This window comes from Asparagus officinalis, chromosome 6 (assembly GCF_001876935.1).
Source record: "Asparagus officinalis chromosome 6, Aspof.V1, whole genome shotgun sequence".
Taxonomy (NCBI): Eukaryota; Viridiplantae; Streptophyta; class Magnoliopsida; order Asparagales; family Asparagaceae; genus Asparagus; species Asparagus officinalis.
In genome coordinates this window covers 1,700,590-1,722,299 of record NC_033799.1, presented here as the reverse complement: position 1 = coordinate 1,722,299, position 21,710 = coordinate 1,700,590, and the positions used below count along the sequence as shown (strand labels likewise).

At 31.9% G+C, this 21,710-nt stretch overlaps 2 protein-coding genes across 3 annotated transcripts in view; one reads left to right on the top strand and one right to left on the bottom strand.

The window, feature by feature from the left end:
• Positions 1-20,828, top strand: part of LOC109844527 (molybdenum cofactor sulfurase) — a 38,270-nt gene extending 17,442 nt beyond the window's left edge. The window contains exons 16-22 of one of the 2 annotated variants that reach the window (XM_020413598.1): positions 799-900; positions 2,208-2,272; positions 4,085-4,236; positions 19,206-19,444; positions 19,935-20,077; positions 20,180-20,290; positions 20,418-20,828. In XM_020413598.1, coding sequence (XP_020269187.1) covers positions 799-900; positions 2,208-2,272; positions 4,085-4,236; positions 19,206-19,444; positions 19,935-20,077; positions 20,180-20,290; positions 20,418-20,546 — 941 coding nt within the window. In that variant the 3' untranslated portion in view covers positions 20,547-20,828. Of the gene's footprint in view, positions 1-798; positions 901-2,207; positions 2,273-4,084; positions 4,237-19,205; positions 19,445-19,931; positions 20,078-20,179; positions 20,291-20,417 lie in introns of both variants that reach the window. The other variant, XM_020413597.1, reaches the window with a different exon arrangement.
• LOC109844530 (protein JASON-like) overlaps positions 20,981-21,710 on the bottom strand; it is a 14,860-nt gene continuing 14,130 nt past the window's right edge. The window contains exon 5 of the mRNA XM_020413600.1: positions 20,981-21,328. Coding sequence (XP_020269189.1) covers positions 21,262-21,328 — 67 coding nt within the window. The 3' untranslated portion in view covers positions 20,981-21,261. The remainder of the gene's footprint in view (positions 21,329-21,710) is intronic.

Here is a 21,710-nt window from a genome sequence, read left to right as displayed (position 1 = left end):
CTTGGTTCAGACTTTGTTATTAATAATGTTCCATTTCGAGCAATTATTTAACCAGGAAAGCTTTTCAATGTTGACCGAAGGTCTACTTGATAGGTACCTGCAAGTGTTAAATTTGCTTGATATACATCATTAGGCTGCTGTGGATTAGCTTAAGCTTTTGCATAGTGTTCATACAGTTTGTGTAGCCAGTGCCTAGCTAGACTATTTCTATAATACATTTCTAGGTTCCATTTGGTTTGATGAATATCATCTTCTCATTTCAGCAACCCAAATGTCACGAAGATATTATATTGTGGAATTGATTATATATTAAGTTTGTCATTTCAGAGTGACGTGCTGATAAATTTCTCAAACTTCTAATACTTATTTAGATATTTTCTGTCTCTTTTTATATCCAGCGATCAGACATCTTAAGGCAACTGTCTCTTTTTATATCCAGCGACCAGACATCTTAAGGCAAACAAAAATTGGGTCTTATATTGTCAGATTATGGACATTAGTTGGGCCTAATTGATTATATACGAAAGCAATGATCAGAAGAGAGTAGTGTAGATTTTCTAAAGAGTGCTTCTAGAAACTTGTAATCTAATGATCCGGCAGTCAAGAAGTACCAAAGAAAGGTTGTAGGTAAGTTTTGGTTGTGGTATGAGGATACTGGGTGCTCTTATTTACTATAGTAGTCCGGCTCTGTTAAGTATATATTTCTGTATTGCTAGTATTTAGTTCTAAAAAAAGCAGTCTTTTAGAAGTAAATAAAGTATCTTGACTTGTGATTTTTGAGAAATGTGAACTTTTCAGGGAGCCAGTTTGTTGGGGGAGTACATCTGAAATCCATCACAATCTATCCAGTAAAATCTTGTGCGGGATTCAGTGTGCAAAGCTGGCCCTTGAGTAATACAGGTACTTTCTTTCTTTCTGCTGTACATAATTTACTTATATACATATTAATTTCTCATTTCCTATCCTATTATACTCCCATACGCATTTTCCCCCGTCATTGTGGATTTTGGAAAATAGGAAAAAATAAGTTTTTTTTGACGTTATATGTTTGACGCAATTTTCACAATCTATTTTTTAATGGGTTATAGTTGAGTTCTGCCTAAGTCATTAAAAGTGATTGAGGAATAAACTTCTCATTGTACTTATTTTAAAACATCTATGCCAGAACAATGTGTGGTTAATATTAAGTTGCTGATGACAGTAACTACTGTTGTAAAGTGCTATAGCGGAATATAGATGGAGAAACCAACAATTTCATTTATGTCCAATGCTATAAAATTTGTGATGTACCTTTTGTAAAGTAGTGGTCCTTGACCAGTATGAAATGGATTTGGAAGACTGAGGAAGTTAGAGTGTGGCTTTGAATTTGTAAGTCTTTGAAGTAATTATGTATGCATGAATATTCAGATGCAGACCAGCTCTTTGAATTTTTTTTGGTATACTGATTATTTCTACTATTTGATAATCTGTTGATTCTGATTCTTATACTATTTTGATACTCTGATAACTTCAAAAATGAAACCAAGTGTCATCCCTATATAAATTTTCCTAACACGATCGATATTTTCAAGTTTATCTTAGTTCAATTATTTATGCTTCTATTGTCAGATTAAAATTTCCAAGTTGAACTATGCTGCTGTGAGGAGCTTAAAAAATGTGACACTATTATTGTTAATCTAAGTTTAAAATTTGAAGTTTAGAATTGCGACTCCACACCATTAGATATGATCTACAAGACATCAACTATCTAGAAATAGAATTTTGAGGGCTTTCAACATATTTTACTGATGTATTATATGTTGTCAGAATCAACATTTGAGAATTTTTGTAAAGTTTCTTATTTTTAACCTGTGTTACATGATTAAAAAGACATCAAAATCATTGCAATTTTTGTATCTTGCTGGTTTATGTGTATTACATCACATCTGCTTGGATTTCTATTTTGGAAATCAGAATTTGAGATTTACATTGGATTGATAGTATGCACTTATTGGGTACTATTATAGTAGCCTAGCTCAACTTGAAATCTTCGGATGTCAAGGTTCTCTTCACAAACCTACTTGTAACATGAACTATTTGTGTTTGCTTCTTTCCTACGTATAATCAATTAATACCCAAAACGTCACTTAAATCACAAAAATTATATTCAGCTTGAAAGGTGTTTGCAATTGTAGTAACATTATTGTTTTGTAACTATGCTTAAACAGGCCTTTTGTATGATCGTGAATGGCTACTTAAAGGACCAAATGGTGAGATTTTGACCCAGAAAAAGGTTAGTCTTATTTTTCTTTATGTATCTTAAGCTTTTCATAAGCTTCTGTTAGTACATCTAAATGCCAAGTTTTAATGTGGGACACGGTTTCAGTGTAAAAACTGTGTATTCCATGAATTGAAATTAGCCTTATTTTCTTGACATACCAAATCTAGAAAAGCAATAAGAAAAAATATATATAAAACTTTACTATGAAAATATGGTTATCATGAATATTTTAGCGAAAATGGCAAGTCGTGATTTTCCATCCTCAAGCTTCCAGACCAACACTCTGATGATAGTCCTTAAGGCTTTTCATCCAAAGAAAACCGGGTAAACCTCTGGTTTCCCTTCCTAAACAAAATCCGAAGAATTTTCATCCCAACAATCCAAACAAGCCCTTATATGCGGTTTTGTTGGTATCCTAGCAGATCTTAATACTTTGTATATACTTCATAAGCTGCCTGAAATGTCTACCAGAATAGCCATAAATTTTATGACATCTGCAAAGAGTTGTGCAAGTTTTGATTTCTTTAGCCTTAGTTTTGGGGGTGCACAAAATATCCATGTTCGATGAAATATACGTATCCATATCTGTTAGGATGCAGATATGGTTACTAAAATCTATATTTAATAGGATATGACTACATATATGGATATGTAGTGAAATATTTGGATCCATATCTGAATTATTCGAATATATGTAGGTCATACAGCTCTAATAGTTCTAACCCTTAGATTAATGAATTTTAGGTAAAGTTTGATGATCAAAGGACTTAATCTTAGCTTTTTAGATATAGTGAACATATTAATGAGCTCTCTTGCATAGCATGCACTGTATTTTTTTTTGATATTATTTGATTTCTCATATCCGTTTTGTATCCGCATGTATATCTGCTTAAATTTCTGCATGTATATCCTTGTCCGTATACGATTTTAACAGATATGGATATGAAACATAAATTTTCATTACCAAGTTATATCCGTATGGACGGATCCATGTAAGTGGGTATGGTGGCAGATACCACCATAAAAGTTTTGATTTTCAATTAATAGGTATAGAAATTTATAATGGTGCCTTGTACAATTTATATAGGTGCCCCCATAATTTGGTAGCCCAAACAATTATGAAGAACTATTGTTGGAACTTAATACAATTTATATAGGTGCCCCCATAATTTGGTAGCCCAAACAATTATGAAGAACTATTGTTGGAACTTAATTGTATTTTTTTAGCTTTTGTGATAATTTGGTAGCCCAAACAATTATGAAGAACTATTGTTGGAACTTAATTGTATTTTTTTAGCTTTTGTGATAAAAATGAAAAAGATCATGTATTAATATGAAAATGATATTGAAAAATATTATGTGTTGAGATCTTTATGGCTATTGTATAAATAAAAATTTTAATTGGTAGAATATATATCTTATATGTTATTAATTTATATGCATAATTGTAAATGTGCCCCCATAGGAAATTTTTTCTGGATCCATCACTGCATATTTGTATTTGTATCCTTATCTGTGATTGGCAAGCTGTTATGGATATGGCAACTAGTAAGTATCATATCCGAGTCGTATCTAAAGTGTATGCACCCTTAGATCCACTAATCAAATACTTATTGGGCTAGTCCATCAATGTTTCATACTGTTCATCATTATTTAGAAATCACGGAATTCTAATAGTTTAGGCATTATTACGTACCTTCTGGTTGTTTGATTAACCATTCTTTCTGCTCTTTTTGTTCTCTTCTTGTTAAATAGCTATCTAGCTTTTGCTTCTAAACCGGGACATAATCGACGTTTTTTTAAAATCCATGGCATGGACTGCAGGTTCCTGAAATGTGCCATATTCGTACATTTATTGATTTACAGAAGGAAAAGTTCTATCTGGAATCACCACGTTCCAAAACAAAACTGCAAATTTCTCTTCAGAAGAATTCTTTATGTAGGTTGAAGGAAGAAATGGATGTTTATGGTCAGAGGTATGTTTTTTCTTCTGCAAACTCTACCTACTATGATGATCTCATAGGCGTTAGTATGGTAAAAGTGTTGTCAGCCTGAATTTGAATTTGAGTACTTGTTGACAAATGGATTCTGGCGCATTCTCTTTCATCTACCTGTTCTTTTCCACGCTGATTGGACACTCATGCATATTTGCATATTTAGAGAGCATCTTCTTTCATACCAAAAATAACTACTGCGTCTTACCTTTATACTTAAGAAAAATGTGAATATAATCATTGATTTAGACTTGAAGTATGCATTGTGACCCATTTAAAATTCAACATGTCATTATAAACTGGGGAAACATAACTTAACCTTATGTATTTCATAAGATGTTTTGTCAATCAGATGTTCAAATGATGTATCAAAGGCGATTTTAATGGGCTAGAACCCATGATTTTAGTTTATTTTCGTTGTTTCGACCAAATGTGAAATCGCTATTTCCATGGGCTATATAACTCACAATTTTGTCAATTTTCGTTTTTCAACCCATTCGAAAATAAATATGCTACTTCAAAATTCATGATCCATGGCCTTAGTCCATAATTTTTGTCTATTTTGTTCATTCGACCATTTAGCAACTAATTGTGCGACATTAATATTCGTGATTTTCATGGGCTTTGATCATCCATTGTCGCTCAATCGACTCACTGGTGATTCATTATGACCACTTGAAAATTTACGATTTCGGTGGGTTATAACTCCCAAATTTGATAATTTTTGTTCGTTTCATTCCAATGTCAAGTAATTATATGTACTTAAAATTCATGATTTTGGTGTGCTATAACCCACGATTTTATTCTTTCGACCCAATAGCAACTAAATTTTCTTTCATAAATAATCACGATCTTCATGGTTCTAACCCATGATTTTTTATCAATTTTTGTCCCTCGACCCAATGGAAAACAAATATGTAGTTCAAAATTCGTTGCTTTCATGAGCTATAGTCTATGTTGTTTGTCCATTTGGTTTGTTTCGACCACTTAGCAATTAATTGTGTGAACTCCAATAGTTGCAAATTTTAGGGCTTTAACCTACTATTTTTGTCCATTATCATTCATTCATTAGGATCCATAGGCAACGAATTATGACTTCTTGAGAATTTTCGATATTGTGGGTTATAACTCACGAATTTGGCAAGTTTTCTTCGTTTCATCTGAATATCAATTAATTATATGTACTTCAAAATATCAATTTTCTTGTGTTATAGCCCATGATTTTAGTCTATTTTTGTTAGTTTCAACCCAATGACAACTAGGTCTTTTTCATCAACATTCATGATCTCCATAGGCTTTAATCCATGATTTTTTGTCAATTTTCTTCGACCCAATGGAAAATAAATATGCGTACTTTAAAATTCAAGATTTTCATGAACTATAATTCATTATTTTATCCATTATTTTTTGTTTTAGTCACTTAGTAATAAATAGTGTGAATTCCAATATTAATGATTTTCATGGTCTATGGTCAAAGCTTTTTGTCTATTATCGTTCATTAGACCCAATGACAATTAATTGGGACTACAAAATTCACGAATCTGGTGGTTTATATCTCACAAATTTGGTAATTTTTGTTTCATTGTCTTAATGACAAATAATTATGTTAGTCTAAAATTCATGATTTTACTTTGCTTTTGTTACTTTCGTCCAAATAGCATGATTTTCATGGGCTATAACCCACAATATTGACAATTTTTGTTTTTTTACCCAGTGGAAAATAAATATCCATACTTCAAAATTCTATATTTTCATGGTTTAAGTCCATAATTTTTGTCCATTTTGTTGTTTTGATTATTTAACAATTAATTTTGCAAACTTCAATAGTCACGGTTTTCATGGGTTATATAACCTATAAATTTTGTCCATTATCGTTCATTTGACTGAATGTTAATTAATTATGTCTAGTTCAAAATTCACAACTTTGGTGGGTTATTAACTCATTGATTTTTGATGTTTTTGTTCGCTTTGTCTTAATGGTAAGTAATTATAGAGATCCAAATTCACATTTTCAAGGCTATGAGCCATGATTTTAGTTTATTTTTCGACCAGTTGCCAATTAAAATTTCTTTTATAAAAACATGCGATTTTCATGGGATCTAACCCACAATTTTGTCAATTTTTGTTCGACATTGAAAATTAATATGTACTTTAAAATTCATTATTTCCACAAGTTATAATCTATGATTTTTGCGTATTTCGTTCCTTTTGACCATTTAGCAATAACTATGTGAACTTCAATATTCACAATTTTAGTAGGCTATAAATTACGATTTTGATAATTTTTGTTTGTTTTATCTTAATAGGATCTAATTATTTGTGCTTCAAAATTTGGGGTTTCATGGGTTTTAATCTATGATTTTAATTTAGTTTTGTTAGTTCCGTTCAAATGGTAACTAAATTTTCTTTCATAAAACAATCACGATTTTCTTGGGCTATAACCTACAATTTTGTCAATTTTCGTTCTTCGACCCAATGGAAAATAAATATGCTACTTCAAATTCGTGATTTTCATGGTCTAATAGTTCATTATATTTGTCCATTTTGTTCTTACAAACATTTAGCAATTAATTGTTAACTATCCATTATTGTTCATTCACCCAATGTCAATTAATTATGACTAGTTCCAAATTCGCAATTTTGGTAGGTTATATAACTCATGGTTTTTTTCATTTTTCCGTTCATTTTGGCCTAATAACGAGTAATTATAAGTACTTCAAAATTCATGATTTTTCATGGTCTATAACACAAATTTGTCAATTTTCGTTCTTCAACCAATTGGTAAATAAATATGCTTTAAAATTTGTTATTTCATAGGCTATAGTCCATTTTGTTCGTTTTCAACCATTTATCAATTAATTGTGCAAACATAAGTATTCGTTATTTTAGTGGGCACCAACAATTTTTGTTCATTATTGTTCTTTTGACCCATTAGCAATTAGTTATGATCACTTGAAAATTTGCAATTTTAGTGGGTTATAACTCATGATTTTAGTCTATTTCGAGCAAATGACAATTCAAATTTTGTTTCATTTACAATCACGATTATCATGGGCTATAACGTACCATTTTATCAATTTTTATCTTTGACCCAATCTAACATAAACGTGTTAGAAATTCGTTATTTTCATAGGCTATAGTTCACAATTTTTGTTCATCTCATTCGTTTTGACCATTTAGCAATTATTTGTGTGATCTTCAATAGTCGAGATTTTCATGGGCTTTTACCAATGATTTTTGTCCAATGTCGACCCAATGACAATTAATTATGACTAGTTGAAAATTTGTGATTCTGGTGGGTTATAGCTTATGATTTTGGCATTTTTTGTTTGTTTCGTCCCAATGTCAAGTAAATGCATATCGAAATTTGTGATCTTCATGTGTTATAACCCACTATCTTGGTCCATTTTTGTTAGTTCGCCCGAATGAGAATTAAATTTTCTTTCATCAACAATTGCAATCTTCATGGGCTTTAACACATGATTTTTTGTCAAATTTTAATTTTCCGCCCATTTGAAAAAATATATCTATAGTTCAAAATCTGTTACTTTCATAGGCTATAGTTCATGAGTTTTGTCCAATTTTTTCGTTTCAACCACTTAGCAATTAATTGTGCAGATTTTAATATTTGTGATTTCATGGGCTTTTAACTCACGATTTTGTTCAACATGTTCATTTGACCCAACGCCTACTTGAAAATTTGCGTTTTCGGTGGCTTATAACTCATGATTTTGGCATTTTTTCTTTGTTTTGTCCCAATGTTTAATATGTTCATTTGACCCAATGCCTATTTTCGTTAGTTTTGAGCTGGTGACAATTAAATTTTCTTTCATCAACAATCGCAATCTTCATGGCGTTACCCCACGATATTTTGTCAATTTTTGTTTTTCCACCAATAGAAAATAAATATGCGTACTTCAAAATTCATGATTTTCATGAGCTATAGTCTATCTTTTTGTCCACTTTTTTGTTTCAATAACTTAACAATTGATTGTGCAAATTTTAATATTTGCAATTTTCATGGGTTATGGTTAAAGATTTTTGTCCATTATTAATCATTTGAACCAATGTCAATTAGTTGACTACTTCAAAATTTGCGATTTTGCTATGTTATAACTGATAGTTTTAGCAATTTTTGCTTTATTTTGTCCTAATGGCAAGAAGTTATATTTAGTCTGATTAACGGTTTTCATGGGCTATACCCACTGTTGTAGTTTATTTTCGTTAGTTTCAAGTTTCGGCCAAATGACACTTAAATTTTCTTTAATCAAAAGTCAAGATTTTTAGGGGCTATATCCCACAATGTTGTCAACTTTCGCTCTTCGATCCAATGGAAAATAAATGTCTATTTCAAAATTTGTTATCTTTATAAACCAGAGTCGACGTTTTTTTGTCCATTTTGTTCGTTTCGACCATTTAGCAATTAAGATTGGGATCTTCAATATTGGTGATTTTCGTGTGCTATATCCACGATTTGTCTACTATTATTCATTCCACCCAATGTCAATAAGTTTTGACTAGTTTAAAATTCTCGTTGTTGGTGGGTTATAATTCATGATGTCGATAATTTTTGTTCATTTTGTTCTAATGGCATATAATTGTGTACATACTTCAAAATTCTCGTTTTCACTTGATTTTAGTTTATGTACATTAGTTTCAACGAAATGACAATTAAACTTTCATAAAAGATCACGATTTTCGTGGGCTATATAACCTACGATTTTGTCAATTTTTGTTCTTTGATCAATTAGAGAGTAAATATGCATACTTTAAACTTCGTTATTTTCATGGGTTATAGTCAATGATTTTTGTCTGTTTTGTTCGTTTCGACCATTTAGCAATTAATTGTGCAAACTTCAGTATTTGTGATTTTTTTCGTGGGCTATAACCCACGACTTTATCAATTATTGTTCATTTGACACAACATCAATTAATTATGATTATTCAAAAATTTGTGATTTTGGTGGTTACAATTTTGCCAATTTTTCTCAATATCAAGTAATTTTACGTACTTTAAAATTCATGATTTTTATTAGTTATAATCCATGATTTTAATCTATTTTCGTTAGTTTTGACCTAATAGGAATCGAGTTTTCTTTCATCAAGAATCACAATTTTCACGGGATTTAACCCAAAATTTATCAAATGTGAACCCAAGGAATTTATATGAGTATTTCATAACTCATGATTTCCAAGTGCTATAGTCCATTAGTTTTGACCTTTTGTCCATTTGGACCATTTAGTAATAATTGTGCAAATGTCAATATTCGCGGTTGTTACGGACCTACGTTTTTTCCTTCGTTTAGAATCAATCGAAAATCAGTTCTGTTTCTTCAAAAGCTATGATTTTCATAGTCTACAACCTACATTTTTTGTCAATTTTCCTTCGACCCGATGGAAAATAAATATTTGTAGTTCAAAATTCGTGATTTTCATACGCTATAGTCCATGATTTTTGTTCATTTTACTAGTATCTACCATTTAGCAATTAATTATCTGAACTTCAATCTTCGCGATTTTCATGGGCTATAATCCATGATTCTTTCCATTATCGTCCAATCGTTCCGAGGGCAATTAATTATGACTATTTCAGAATTCACGATATTGGTGGGTTATAACGCATAATTTTCACAACTTTTATTTGATTCTATTGATGTTAATTATCGAACAGGGGGTTTATGTTAGAGTTATTAGAGTGATTACGATCCTCAAACTCCTTCAGATGACTGGTTCTAGAGCCCACTGCTCTTTTCTGCACATGAAAAACTCGTGAGAGGGCGGAGTTGAGTTCTCCGGTTCTTCCGACGATCAAATCAGTATTTTGATCTTAAGTGGGAAAATCAAGGACATTGTATAGGTAGTTGTTCAAAGTTGTAAAAAAGCAGAAACAGTTGCTCCATGCAGCGTAGTTCCCTCTTATAGTAGATCAGAGGGGTATGAAGATAACTTCGGCTAAGTCTAGGAAGACTGCTGAGTCAGCAGATACCTTATAGGTGTCGGCCGTGGAAGAAAGTGAGTCATTTGGCTATTTAATGAGGGAATAACAGCAGGTTTTGGAGCTGACTGTGTCTGATGAGTCATAAAGACTATGGGGGCTAGAGTAATGATGATTTTGTCAAAGCAGTTAATGCGAGAGCAGTCGGCTAGAGAGGGGTTCGAGGTAACTGTCGTCTCTCTTTTTGTTTGATCAAGGGTTGAGAAGCATTGCTTTTTGACTCGACTACGAAAGTTGTCGGCTGTCATAGTAGGCTGAGTGCGGGTTGTTCGTTGGGTCTATCGAGTGAGGTAACCGACAAATACCGCCTTTTAACTTGGCTACGCAAGTTGTCGGCCATAGGGTCGGTCGCAGGAGTAGTTTGAGTCGTCTCGGCTTCAATTCGTCTGATTAGGCGAGGGGTGAGACGTGTCGGCTTCTCTAGGGAAATTAGGACTTGTTGATTTTCTAGGGGTGAGACATGTGTCGGCTTTAGCACTTGTTGATTTTCTAGGCTATAACAATTTCGTCTTGATGTCAAGTAATTATACATACTTTTAAAATTCACGATTTTTATGTGCTATAACTCACGTTCTTTTGTTGATTTAAAACAGGGTCATTTTACAGAAATCACTTTTCATTTTCAATTTATACCTATACCACCTTTAAAATGGGTTTTATTCCAATCATCCACCTCCCCATCACAATTTTCACTAAAAATCCAAAAATCCCCTTAAAAAGTAACATTCAAGACACATGAATCACTTTGTTAGCATTTAGGTCTAGTTAGGATACAAGTCACATACTTTAAACATGTATTTTTGAGGTTATTTTTGGTTTTTTTAGTGAAGATTTAGATAGGAGGTGGGTGATTAGAACAAAAACTCACTTTAAAGGTAGCTTATGTATAATTTGAAACTAAAAGGTGATACCTGTAAAATGACCCTATTTTTAAGGTGATATCCAAAAAGAACCCTATATTTTCGTTAGTTTTTTCAATCAAATGGCAACTAAACTTCGTTTCATCAAAAATCATAATTTTCTTCAGCTATAACTTACAACTTTGTCAATTTTTGTTCTTCAACCCAATTGAAAATAAATGTGTAGTTCAAAATTTGTGAATTTTCATGGCTTTAACCTGCTATTTTTTCCCAGTATCGTTCATTCGATCCAATGACAATTAATTATGGCATCTTGAAATTTTGCAATTTGCGTGGTTTTAACTCACAATATTGGCTTTTTTGTTTCGTCCCAATCTCAAGTAATTGTACATATTTTAAAATTCACGATTTTCATGTGTTATAACCAACGATTTTAGTCTATTTTCGTTAGTTTAGACCCAATGATTATTAAATTTTCTTTCATCAACAACCACAAGATTCGTAGGCTTTAACCCACTATATTTTGTCAATTTTTATTTTTTGATCCAATAGAAAAATAAATTTGTTCTTCAAAATTCATGATTTTCATGAGCTATAGTTCATTCTTTTTGTCCATTTTTTTTGTTTCGACCACTGCAATTAATAGTGTGAATTTTAATATTCGCGATTTTTATGGGCTATGGTCAACATTTTCTCCATTATTGTTCATTCGACCCAATGACAATTAATTGTGGCAATTTCAAAATTCGATATTTTTGTGGGTTATAATTTATGATTTTTTGCAATTTTGTTTCATTTTGTCCTTAGAGCAAGAAATTATATGTACTCTAAAATTCATGGTTTTCATGGGCTATAGACCAGTTTTAGTTTATTTTTGTTAGTTTCGATCAAATGACAATTAAATTTTCTTTAACAAAAAATCATAATTTTCATAGGCTATAACCGTCAATGTTGTCAGTTTCCATTTTTTCATTCTTCAATCCAATGGAAAATAAATAAGCGTACTTCCAAATTTGTTATTTTCATGAACTAGTCTATGATTTGTCCATTTTGTTCATTTCAACCATTTAGCAATTAATTTTGTGATCTTCAATGTTTGCAATTTTCATGGACTATAACTCACGGTGTTTGTTCGTTTATTATTCATTCTACCCAATATTAATTATTTATGTTTAGTTCGAGATTAGCAATTTTGGTGGATTATGACTCATGATTTAGGCCAAGTTTGTTCGTTCTGTCCTAATGGCAAGTGTAGCTATTTAAAATTTTCCATTTTTAAGGGCTAAAAGCTATGATTTTAGTTAATTTTCATTAGTTTCGACCAAATGACACTTAAATTTTCTTTCATTAAAAATTGTGATTTTCATGGGCTATATAATCTACAGTTTTGTTATTTTTCGTTCTTCGACCAATTTGAAAATAAATGTGTTCTTTCAAACATGTTATTTTTCATGGGTTGTACTCCATGATTTTTGTCCATTTTGTTTGTTTCGACTATTTAGCAATTAATTGTGTGAACTTTAATATTTATGATTTTCACGAGCCATAGCCCACGATTTTTGTCCATTATCGTTCATTCGACCCAACGACAATTAATTATAATTATGCTAAAATTGGTGTGTATAAGCCATAACTTTTGCTATTTTTTCCCAATTTCGTACGTACGTACTTCAAAATTTGTAATTTTCATTGTCTATAATTCATGATTTTTGTCTATTTTCTTTACTTTTGGCCTAATGACAATTGAATTTTCTTCCATTAAGAATCACAATTTCCCTGAGCTTTAACCCACGTTTTTTGTCGAATTTCAACCCAATGGTAAACAAATACGAGCACTTCAAAATTTTATTATTTTCAGGGGTTATAGCTCATTGTTTTCACTAGTTTTTATTTTGATTATCTAGTAATTAATTGTATGAATATCAATATTCACAACTTTCATGGGCTGTAACTTACGATTTTGGTCAATTTTCGTTCATTTCAATCCAATGATAAAAATATTTCTTCAAAAATCGTAATTTTCATGGTTTATAACCCTCATATTTTTATCAATTTTTCTTCTTTGACCCAATGGAAAATAAATATGCGTACTTTAAGATTCGTGTTTTTCATGCGCTAGTCCCTTATTTTTGTCCATTTGTTAGTTTCCACCATTTACAAATTAATAGTGTGAACTTCAATATTCGCTATTTTCTTGGACCACCCTCAAAATTTGTCCATTATCGTTCAATCGATCCAAAGGAAAATAATTATGACTAGTTCAAAATTCTCAATTTTAGAATTTATGACATGATTTTCATAATTTTTTGTTTGTTTAGTCCTAATGGGAAGTAATTATATGTACTCTAAAATTCGCGATTTTCATGGGCTTTATATCTCACATTTTAGTTTATTTTCGTTAGTTTTGACAAAATGACAATTGAATTTTGTTTAATAAAAAATCACGATTTTCATGGGCTATAACCCCACAATTTTGTCAATTTTGATCTTCGACCTAGTTGAAAATAAATGTGTAGTTCAAAAACGCGTTACTCTCGTTTGATCATTCAGCAATTAATTGTGCAAACGCCAATATTCACGATTTTCTTGGGCTTTAACTCGTGACTTTTGTCTAATATCGTTCAGTCAACGCAATGGCAAATAATTATTAATAGAAAATTTTCTACTTTGGTGGGTTATATAACTAACGATTTTGGCATTTTTTTTTTGTTTCTTTCATCCCAATGTCAAGTAATTATATGAATTTCAAAATTCGCTATGACCCATGATTTTAGCCTATTTTTGTTAGTTTCGACCTAATGATAATTAAATTTTCTTTCATCAACATTATAGTCTTCATAGGCTTTATAACCTACCATATTTTGTTAGTTTTTGTTTTTCATACAATGGAAAACTAAATATGTGTTTTTCAAAATTCATGATTTTCATGGGCTATAGCCTATTCTTTTGGTATGCTTTTTTTATTTTGACCATTTAGCAAATGATTGTGCAGAATATTATTGATTTTCTTGGACTATGCTTAGATTTTTGTCCATTATTGTTCACTCGACCCAATAGCAATTAATTGTGACTAGTTTAAAATTTGCACTTTTGACAAGTAACAACTGATGATTTTCGGAATTTTTGTTTCGTTTTGTCCTAATGGCAAGCAGTTATACAAACTCTAAAATTCACGGTTTTAGTTTATTTTGGTTAGTTTCAACCAAATAAGAATCAAATTTTCTTTCATAAAAAAACACAGTTTTTATAGGTTATTAATGACAATATTGTTCATTTCCATTCTTCGACCGGAAAATAAATACGCATACTTCAAAATTCATTATTTTTATGGGCTATATAGTCTATGCTTTTTGTCCATTTTGTTGGTTTCAGTTATTTATCAATTAATTTAGCGAATTTCAATATTTGAGATTTCATGGCTATTAACCAATTTTTTGTCCAATATCATTCACTCAACCCAATGTCAATTAGTTATGACTAGTTCAAAATTCGTGATGGTCTTGGCAATTTTGGTCGTTTTGTCCTAAAGACAAGTAATTATACATCAAAATTCACGTTTCCAATGGAACCCATGATTTTAGTTTACTTTCATTAGTTTCGACCAAATGGCAATTATATTTTCTTTTACCAAAACTTGCTACTTTCATGGGCTATAACCCAATATTTTGTCAATTTTCATTCTTCAACCACTTGGAAAATAAAAATGTGTACTTTAAAATTTATTATTTTCATGGACTGTTTCAAAATTTGTGATTTTGGCTGGTTATAACCTACGATTTTGGGATTTTTTTGTGTTTCGTCCTATTTACACGTAACTATACATGTTTTAAAATTGACGGTTTTTATGAGCTTGAACCAACAATTTTAGTTAATTTTTTTTAAGGTTATCAATAGCGAATAACGTCGCGTAGTGAGGAGGCATCGCTAAGGCTATTTCGGGCTATTGCGGTAAAATAGCGGTAAAAAGCGCAAAATCAAATAGCGGTCTAATTTAGATATGTATAAATACTAAAAAAAATTAAAGAAAAATCTAAAAAATCTAAAAGTACATATTTGATGATTTAAAGATATCCTAAACATGAAATAGACATGTAACATCACATAATACCGAAGATGACTGGAGGAGTCAAAAAGTCGTCGTCTTCGAGAAGAAAAGCTTAGCGGTGATAGGACTGCCCTAAGAGGAGCTCACGGTGACGGAGATGAGAGGAAGTATCAAGGTAGGTGCCAGAGGCTATGAGAGGTGGCGGGAGTATGCTGAAAATCATAGAAGACGGTGGAATGCAATGGTCAAGGGTTGAGTTTAATTTTAAAACAATAAGCCTCAAACCGTTTTTAAATAGCAGTCAAAAAGCAAATTTCGAATGCAATCGCTCACTATTTACCGTTATGACACACTTTTGACCGTTTTTGCGAACAGACATGTTCTGCAATATACCATTACTATTGCACGATAGCGTAGCGGGCGATAGCATCGCGGGAAGGGACCGCTAACGCTATTAGCGCCGCTATTGCGGGGCTATTTACCGCTATTTATAACAGTGATTTTCTTTAATTTTGACGACGAACTAAATTTTCTTTCATGAAAAACCACGATTCTTTCATGAAAATTTATGGGCTATAACCCACAAATTTGACAATTTTCATTTTTGACATGATGGAAAATAAATATGTTTCTTTAAAATTTGTGATTTACATGGCATATAGTCCATGATTTATCTATTTTGCTCATTATGAGCATTAAACATTTGGTTGTGCGTATTTCAATATTTATGATTTTTATCGGCTAGCTCACAATTTTTGTCCATTTTATTCGACCCAATGTCAAGTTAATTGTGACTAGTTGAAAATTCGCGATTTGGGTGGGTTGTAACTCATACTTTCGTTAATTTTTATTCGTGTCGTCCTAATGAAAGTAACTCTACATACCTCAAAATTCGTAGTTTTATGGTCTATACCTCACAATTTTATTTTATTTTTGTTAGTTTTGGCCATATGGCAAGTAAATTCTTTCATAAAAAATTACGATTTTTATGCGCTCTAACCCACGATTTTGTCAGTTCTCGTTCATCGATTAATTAGAAAATAAATACGCATATACTTTAAAATATGTTACTTTGATGAGCTATGAACTATGATTTTTGTCTATTTTGTTTGTTTCAACCATTTAGCAATTAATTGTGCGAACTTCAATATTCGCAATTTTCACATGCTATTAGCCATGGTTTTTGTCCATTATCGTTTATTTGACCCAATGACAATTAATTATGACTATTTTAAATTTTGCGATTTTGGTAAGTTATAACCTATGAATTTGGCATTTTTTTGAATGTCAAGTAATTATTCATACTTCAAAATTCACGATTTTTCATGGGCTATAATCAACGATTTTAGCCTATTTTTGTTAGTTTTGGCATAATGGCAATTAAATTTTTTTCATCCAGAATTGTGATTTTTCATTGGCGTTTCCCCAAAGTTTTTGTCAATTTTTGTTCTTCAACACAATGAAAAATAATATGAGTACTTTAAAATTCATGATTTTCACGGGTTATAGTTCATTATTCCCCTTTTTTTGATATGACTATTTATTAATTAAGTGTGCTAATTTCAGTATTTGAGATTTTCATGGGCTATAAACTATGATATTTATCAATTTTCGTTTGTTTCAACCTAGTGATAAATAAGTTTAATTTTTTTAAATTTTGCGATTTTCATGGTCTATAATCCACTTTTTTGTCAATTTTCATTTTTTCTTTCCCATGGAAAATAAATATGCATACTTTAAAATACGTGATTTTCATAGGCTGTAGTATGTGATTCTTGTTTATTTTATTAGTTTTGACCATTTAGCAATTAATTGTGTGAACTTCAATATTCGCAACTTTTATTGGCTGTAACATGCGGTTTTTATCCATTATTGATCAATCAGCCCAAGGGCAAGTAAATTATGACTATTTTAAAATTTGCTATTTTGTGTGTTATAAAGCACGATTTTCGCAACTTTTTGTTTGTTTCATTGTAATGTCAAGTAATTATACATATTTTGAATTCGCAATTTTCATGGGTTGTAATCCATGGCTTTAGTTTATTTTCGTTAATTACAACCAAATGACAACTTAATTTTATTTCATAAAAAATCGTGATTGTCAAGGGCTACAACCCATAATTTTGTCAATTTTTAATTTTTTATTTATCGACCCAATCGAAAATAAATATGTGTAGTTCAAAATTAGTTACTTTCATGGGCTAGAGCCCTTGATTATTTTCAATTTTGTTTATTTCAACCATTTAGCAATTAATTGTGCGAAGTTCAATATTTGTGATTTTCATGTGTTATAACTTATAATCCATGATTTTTGTCCATCATTAATCTGTCGATCCAAGGGCAATTAAATATGACTAGTTCATTGATTTTGGTGGGTTATGACAACCGATTTTAGCAACTTTTTGTTTGTTTCTTCCTAATGTCAAGTAATTATACATGCTTTGAAATTCACAATTTTTATGGACTATAACCCAAGATTTGGTTTATTTTCTTTAGTTTCAACCAAATATCAACTAAATTTTCTTTTCTCAAAAATCACAATTTTCACTGGCTATTACTTATAATTTTGTCATTTTTTTGTTTTGTGACCCAATCGAAAATAAGTATGCGTAGTTCAAAATTTATTACGTCAATGCGGGTAGTCTATGTTTTTTGTTCGTTCTGTTCATTTTGACCAATTAGCAATAAATTGTGCGAACTTCAATATTCACAATTTTTAGTGGCTTTAACCCACAATTTTTGTCTGATTTCGTTTGTTCGAGCCAATGTCAGTTAATTGTGAATAGTTCAAAATTCGCATATTTGGTGGGCTACAGCTCATGATTTTGGTAATTTTTATTCATTTTGTCCTAATGGCAAGTAATTCTACGTACTTCAAAATTTCTTGTTTTCGTGGTTTATAACCCACAATTTTATCAATTTTCGTTCTTCGACCAATTGGTAAATAAATATGCATGCTTTAAAATTTGTTATTTTCATGGGCTATTGCCCATGATTTTTTGTCCATTTTGTTTATTTCGACTATTTAGTAACTAATTGGTCATTCGACCCAACAGAATTAAATTGTGGCTATTTTAAAATTTGTGGTTTTGGTGGGTTATAACTCATGATTTTGACAAATTTCTCCCAATGTCAAGTAATTACACATATATCAAAATTTGCGATTTTCATGGACTGTAATCCACGATTTTAGTCTATTTTCATTGATTTCGACCTGATTGCAATTAATTTTTTTAATCAAGAATCATGCTCTTCATGTGTTTTAACTCATGTTCATGATTTTTTTGTCAATTTTTGTTCTACCCAATGGAAAATAAATGAGTACTTGAAAATTCATGCTTTTCAAGGGCTATTTTTGAGCCTTTTTTCGTTTCGACCATTTAGTAACTAATTGTGCGAATTTCAGTATTCGTTGTTTTAATGGGTTATAATCTACGATTTTTGTCCATTTTGAACAAGATGTAGCCTAATTATAACTAAAGCCGTTCAACCTTATTGCATCTATTTGGATTAAGTCTTAGTTATACATCCTCCTTTAAAAGTTACTGATGCTTGTCCAGGTTATAGCCAAGGTCAAATCTGATGTAGGGTGGAACCAGTTAACGCTGTTCCTAATCTTCTAGCGCATTGACTAACTGCAAACAACTTGCGGAACACACAAATAGAATATATTCTTTTGAAATATTTTGTTTGAATGTTACTTATTGCATTAACTATTCATTTTTACAACTCCGAACCATTTTTTATATCAGAGATATCGTGAGTTTTTACTTGTTCTAGCCTTACGAGTTCTTGCTCCAGATATAACATGAATACAGAAAAAATATGTATAATTTATTATTGTGTTGGGTACAGATCTGTATGCTGACCATTTATTTGCAATATCCTTTTACCTGTATCATGTTGCATTGAACTCACATTCTAGCTATATTACTCCGCTTTGTTTACGTTTTCACAGTTGAGTTGCAAATGATTATGGAAAATTTTCCTCTTCCTAATGAACAGTGTAAGCTACAAGTAACAACTAATACGTTACTCTTTTCTGTGCTAGATATGATGTGCAGAATTATGAGAATGAAGTTAATATGTGGTTCACTGAAGCAACTGGTCGGCCTTGTACCTTTGTGAGATGCTTAGGTTTGAAAAGTCAACATTGCTCAAGTAAAGGCGGCAGAGAAGGCACAAGAGAAGGCTTGTGTAGAGAACTTAGAACAAACTTGAATTTTTCTAATGAAGCGCAAGTCCTACTAATATCCGAAAACAGTGTTAATGATCTCAATTGTCGGCTAAGTATGACATGCACTCTCCTATTGTTTTTGATATTTAGACTTATCTGCCACTCGAGTAAATCGATGATATGGATTATATACATAAGGATCCACAAAGTAACAAGTGATCTCATTTTATGCACTCTATGAGCGATCTGTTGCTATAGGAAACTTCCAGCTTATGTAGCTAAAATGCGTGGTGCAGCATCCTATAGACGATCCACACTGGTAATCATAATTAATTACTTCTGTTCAATAAACCATGTGTGGATCAGAAATCATGTTTCTGGACAGTTGCAAATACATGAAGTGGTTCCAATCTATTCTATTACGGAAAACCTCCAATTTTACAATCAGTTAACGCAAGTTTGAGAACTTTTAAACTGTATAAATGAAGTTAAAGTAGGAGAGTGTCCGTTTTGTTAGTTTTTGATGCGTAGGAAGAGTGCCTACTGAAGTTACTTGTCTAGAGGATCTTGATTTGTGTTCACTTTTTCTTATTTTTATAGCAGATAATCAGAAGGGAAATTGTAGGTCTGAGCAGCAATCAGTTGTTGACGCAATGAGATTTCGTCCCAATCTTGTTGTCTCAGGTGCAGAACCATTTGCTGAAGATAACTGGATTAGCGTTCATATCGGGAAGGCACATTTTATTGTAAGTTGATCATGCTTCACATATTCCAATTGCTTTCCCTCAGTCTATAACTATGGTTGGTGATCAGACATCTAAAGTTTATTTTATCCACACTTACTGTAGTCACTGGGAGGATGCAATCGCTGCGAGATGATTAATATTGGTCAGCAGAGTGGCCAAAAGCTGAAACCAAGGGAACCGTTGAGAACTTTAGCATCATACCGTAGAGTGCAGGTCAGAATTATGTCCTACATATTGAAATTTTAATCTGAATCTCAAGCGATAAAAAGAAGTCCCAACTTTTTATACACTACTGATATCTCAACTGGGACTAATTATTTTGATTGTGTTGTGGTAGCAGGGAAAGATCTTGTTCGGTATTCTGCTTCGGTATGAAAGTACCACCATTTCAGAGGATGGAGAAGTTCCAAGGATTGGTGAAGAGCAACGGCTTCGAGTGGGGCAGGAAGTGTATCCATCCATGAACTAGATGGAGAATAAGGTGCAGAAGAGTGTAGCTAGCTGCTAAAATGAGAACATAGGGGATACAAAAAATTGAGAGAAAACTTTGTTGTAAATGTGCGAAGGGCGGAAACTTAACCAAAATAAATTTGGATCTAAAACCTCCCAAGAAGTTAACAAACTATTGCTCATAGGGGATGGAAAAAAGGAGTTCTTTGCATTTCTAAAACTTTGTTGTAATTTTTTGTTTATCTCGTGTACCAGGATTTCTCAAACATGAATGATTAATAAAGTATGATTTTAAGAGCAAGATTGTTCTCAAAGCTATCTTTCTCTGAATTTCCATCTAACGGAAGGAGTATCATTTTAACCCAGGTGTGTTTCATTACCTAGAACATATTTGGTTAACCCAAGAATAAGAATGGACTGCGTTCTTGCGAACAATACACAGAATAACCAAAGTAAACACAAATCATTCTGCCATATTGAACTTATAAGCCAACTTATGCTGCCGTACATCTTATTTTAGAGCGGGAAGCAGTCAAATTCAAATGGAAAACGCGATGGCTGATATTACTCCCAGTGATTAAAATGCAAATAGCAAACTGACACCCCAATGTGGGCAGCTGATACATGCTTTGTTGAGATCCCTATGTACAAAGAAGCAGCAAAGTTGAACCCCGACAGGGAATGCCAAGTCTATGCAGGACCGAACCGCGGTGATGATGTTTAACTTGCCGAACTTAGGATGCCGCTGTGTCACTCTCTTCACCTTCATCATCTAGATCAACTGGCCTTCCATTAAGCTCACTGGGAATAGACGCTAGAGTTAGCATTGAGATGAAAGCAGTGTACACTTGATAATGGAGGGAGGGAGAAAGAAAAAAGAGTAAGAAAAATAACTGAGAACACTGTTTTAATTCAAAGAAATATATGGAGTAGGATTTTCAGAACAGAAAACACATGAGGAATATATGCATATGTTTCGCATGGTGCAGGCAAACCGATTATAGAGAAGCCAATGACCGCAATTAACAGAAAAATGGTGCATTGATTTTCGTCGACTAGCTCAGAAATACTAATGAAATCCACATTCAACTGAACTAGTTTCAAGAGATTTAACCGTGAACTTGTATAGACCCAAGGATAGATTGCAAATAGTTCAAAAAAAAAAAAAAAAAAAGCTTTGCAG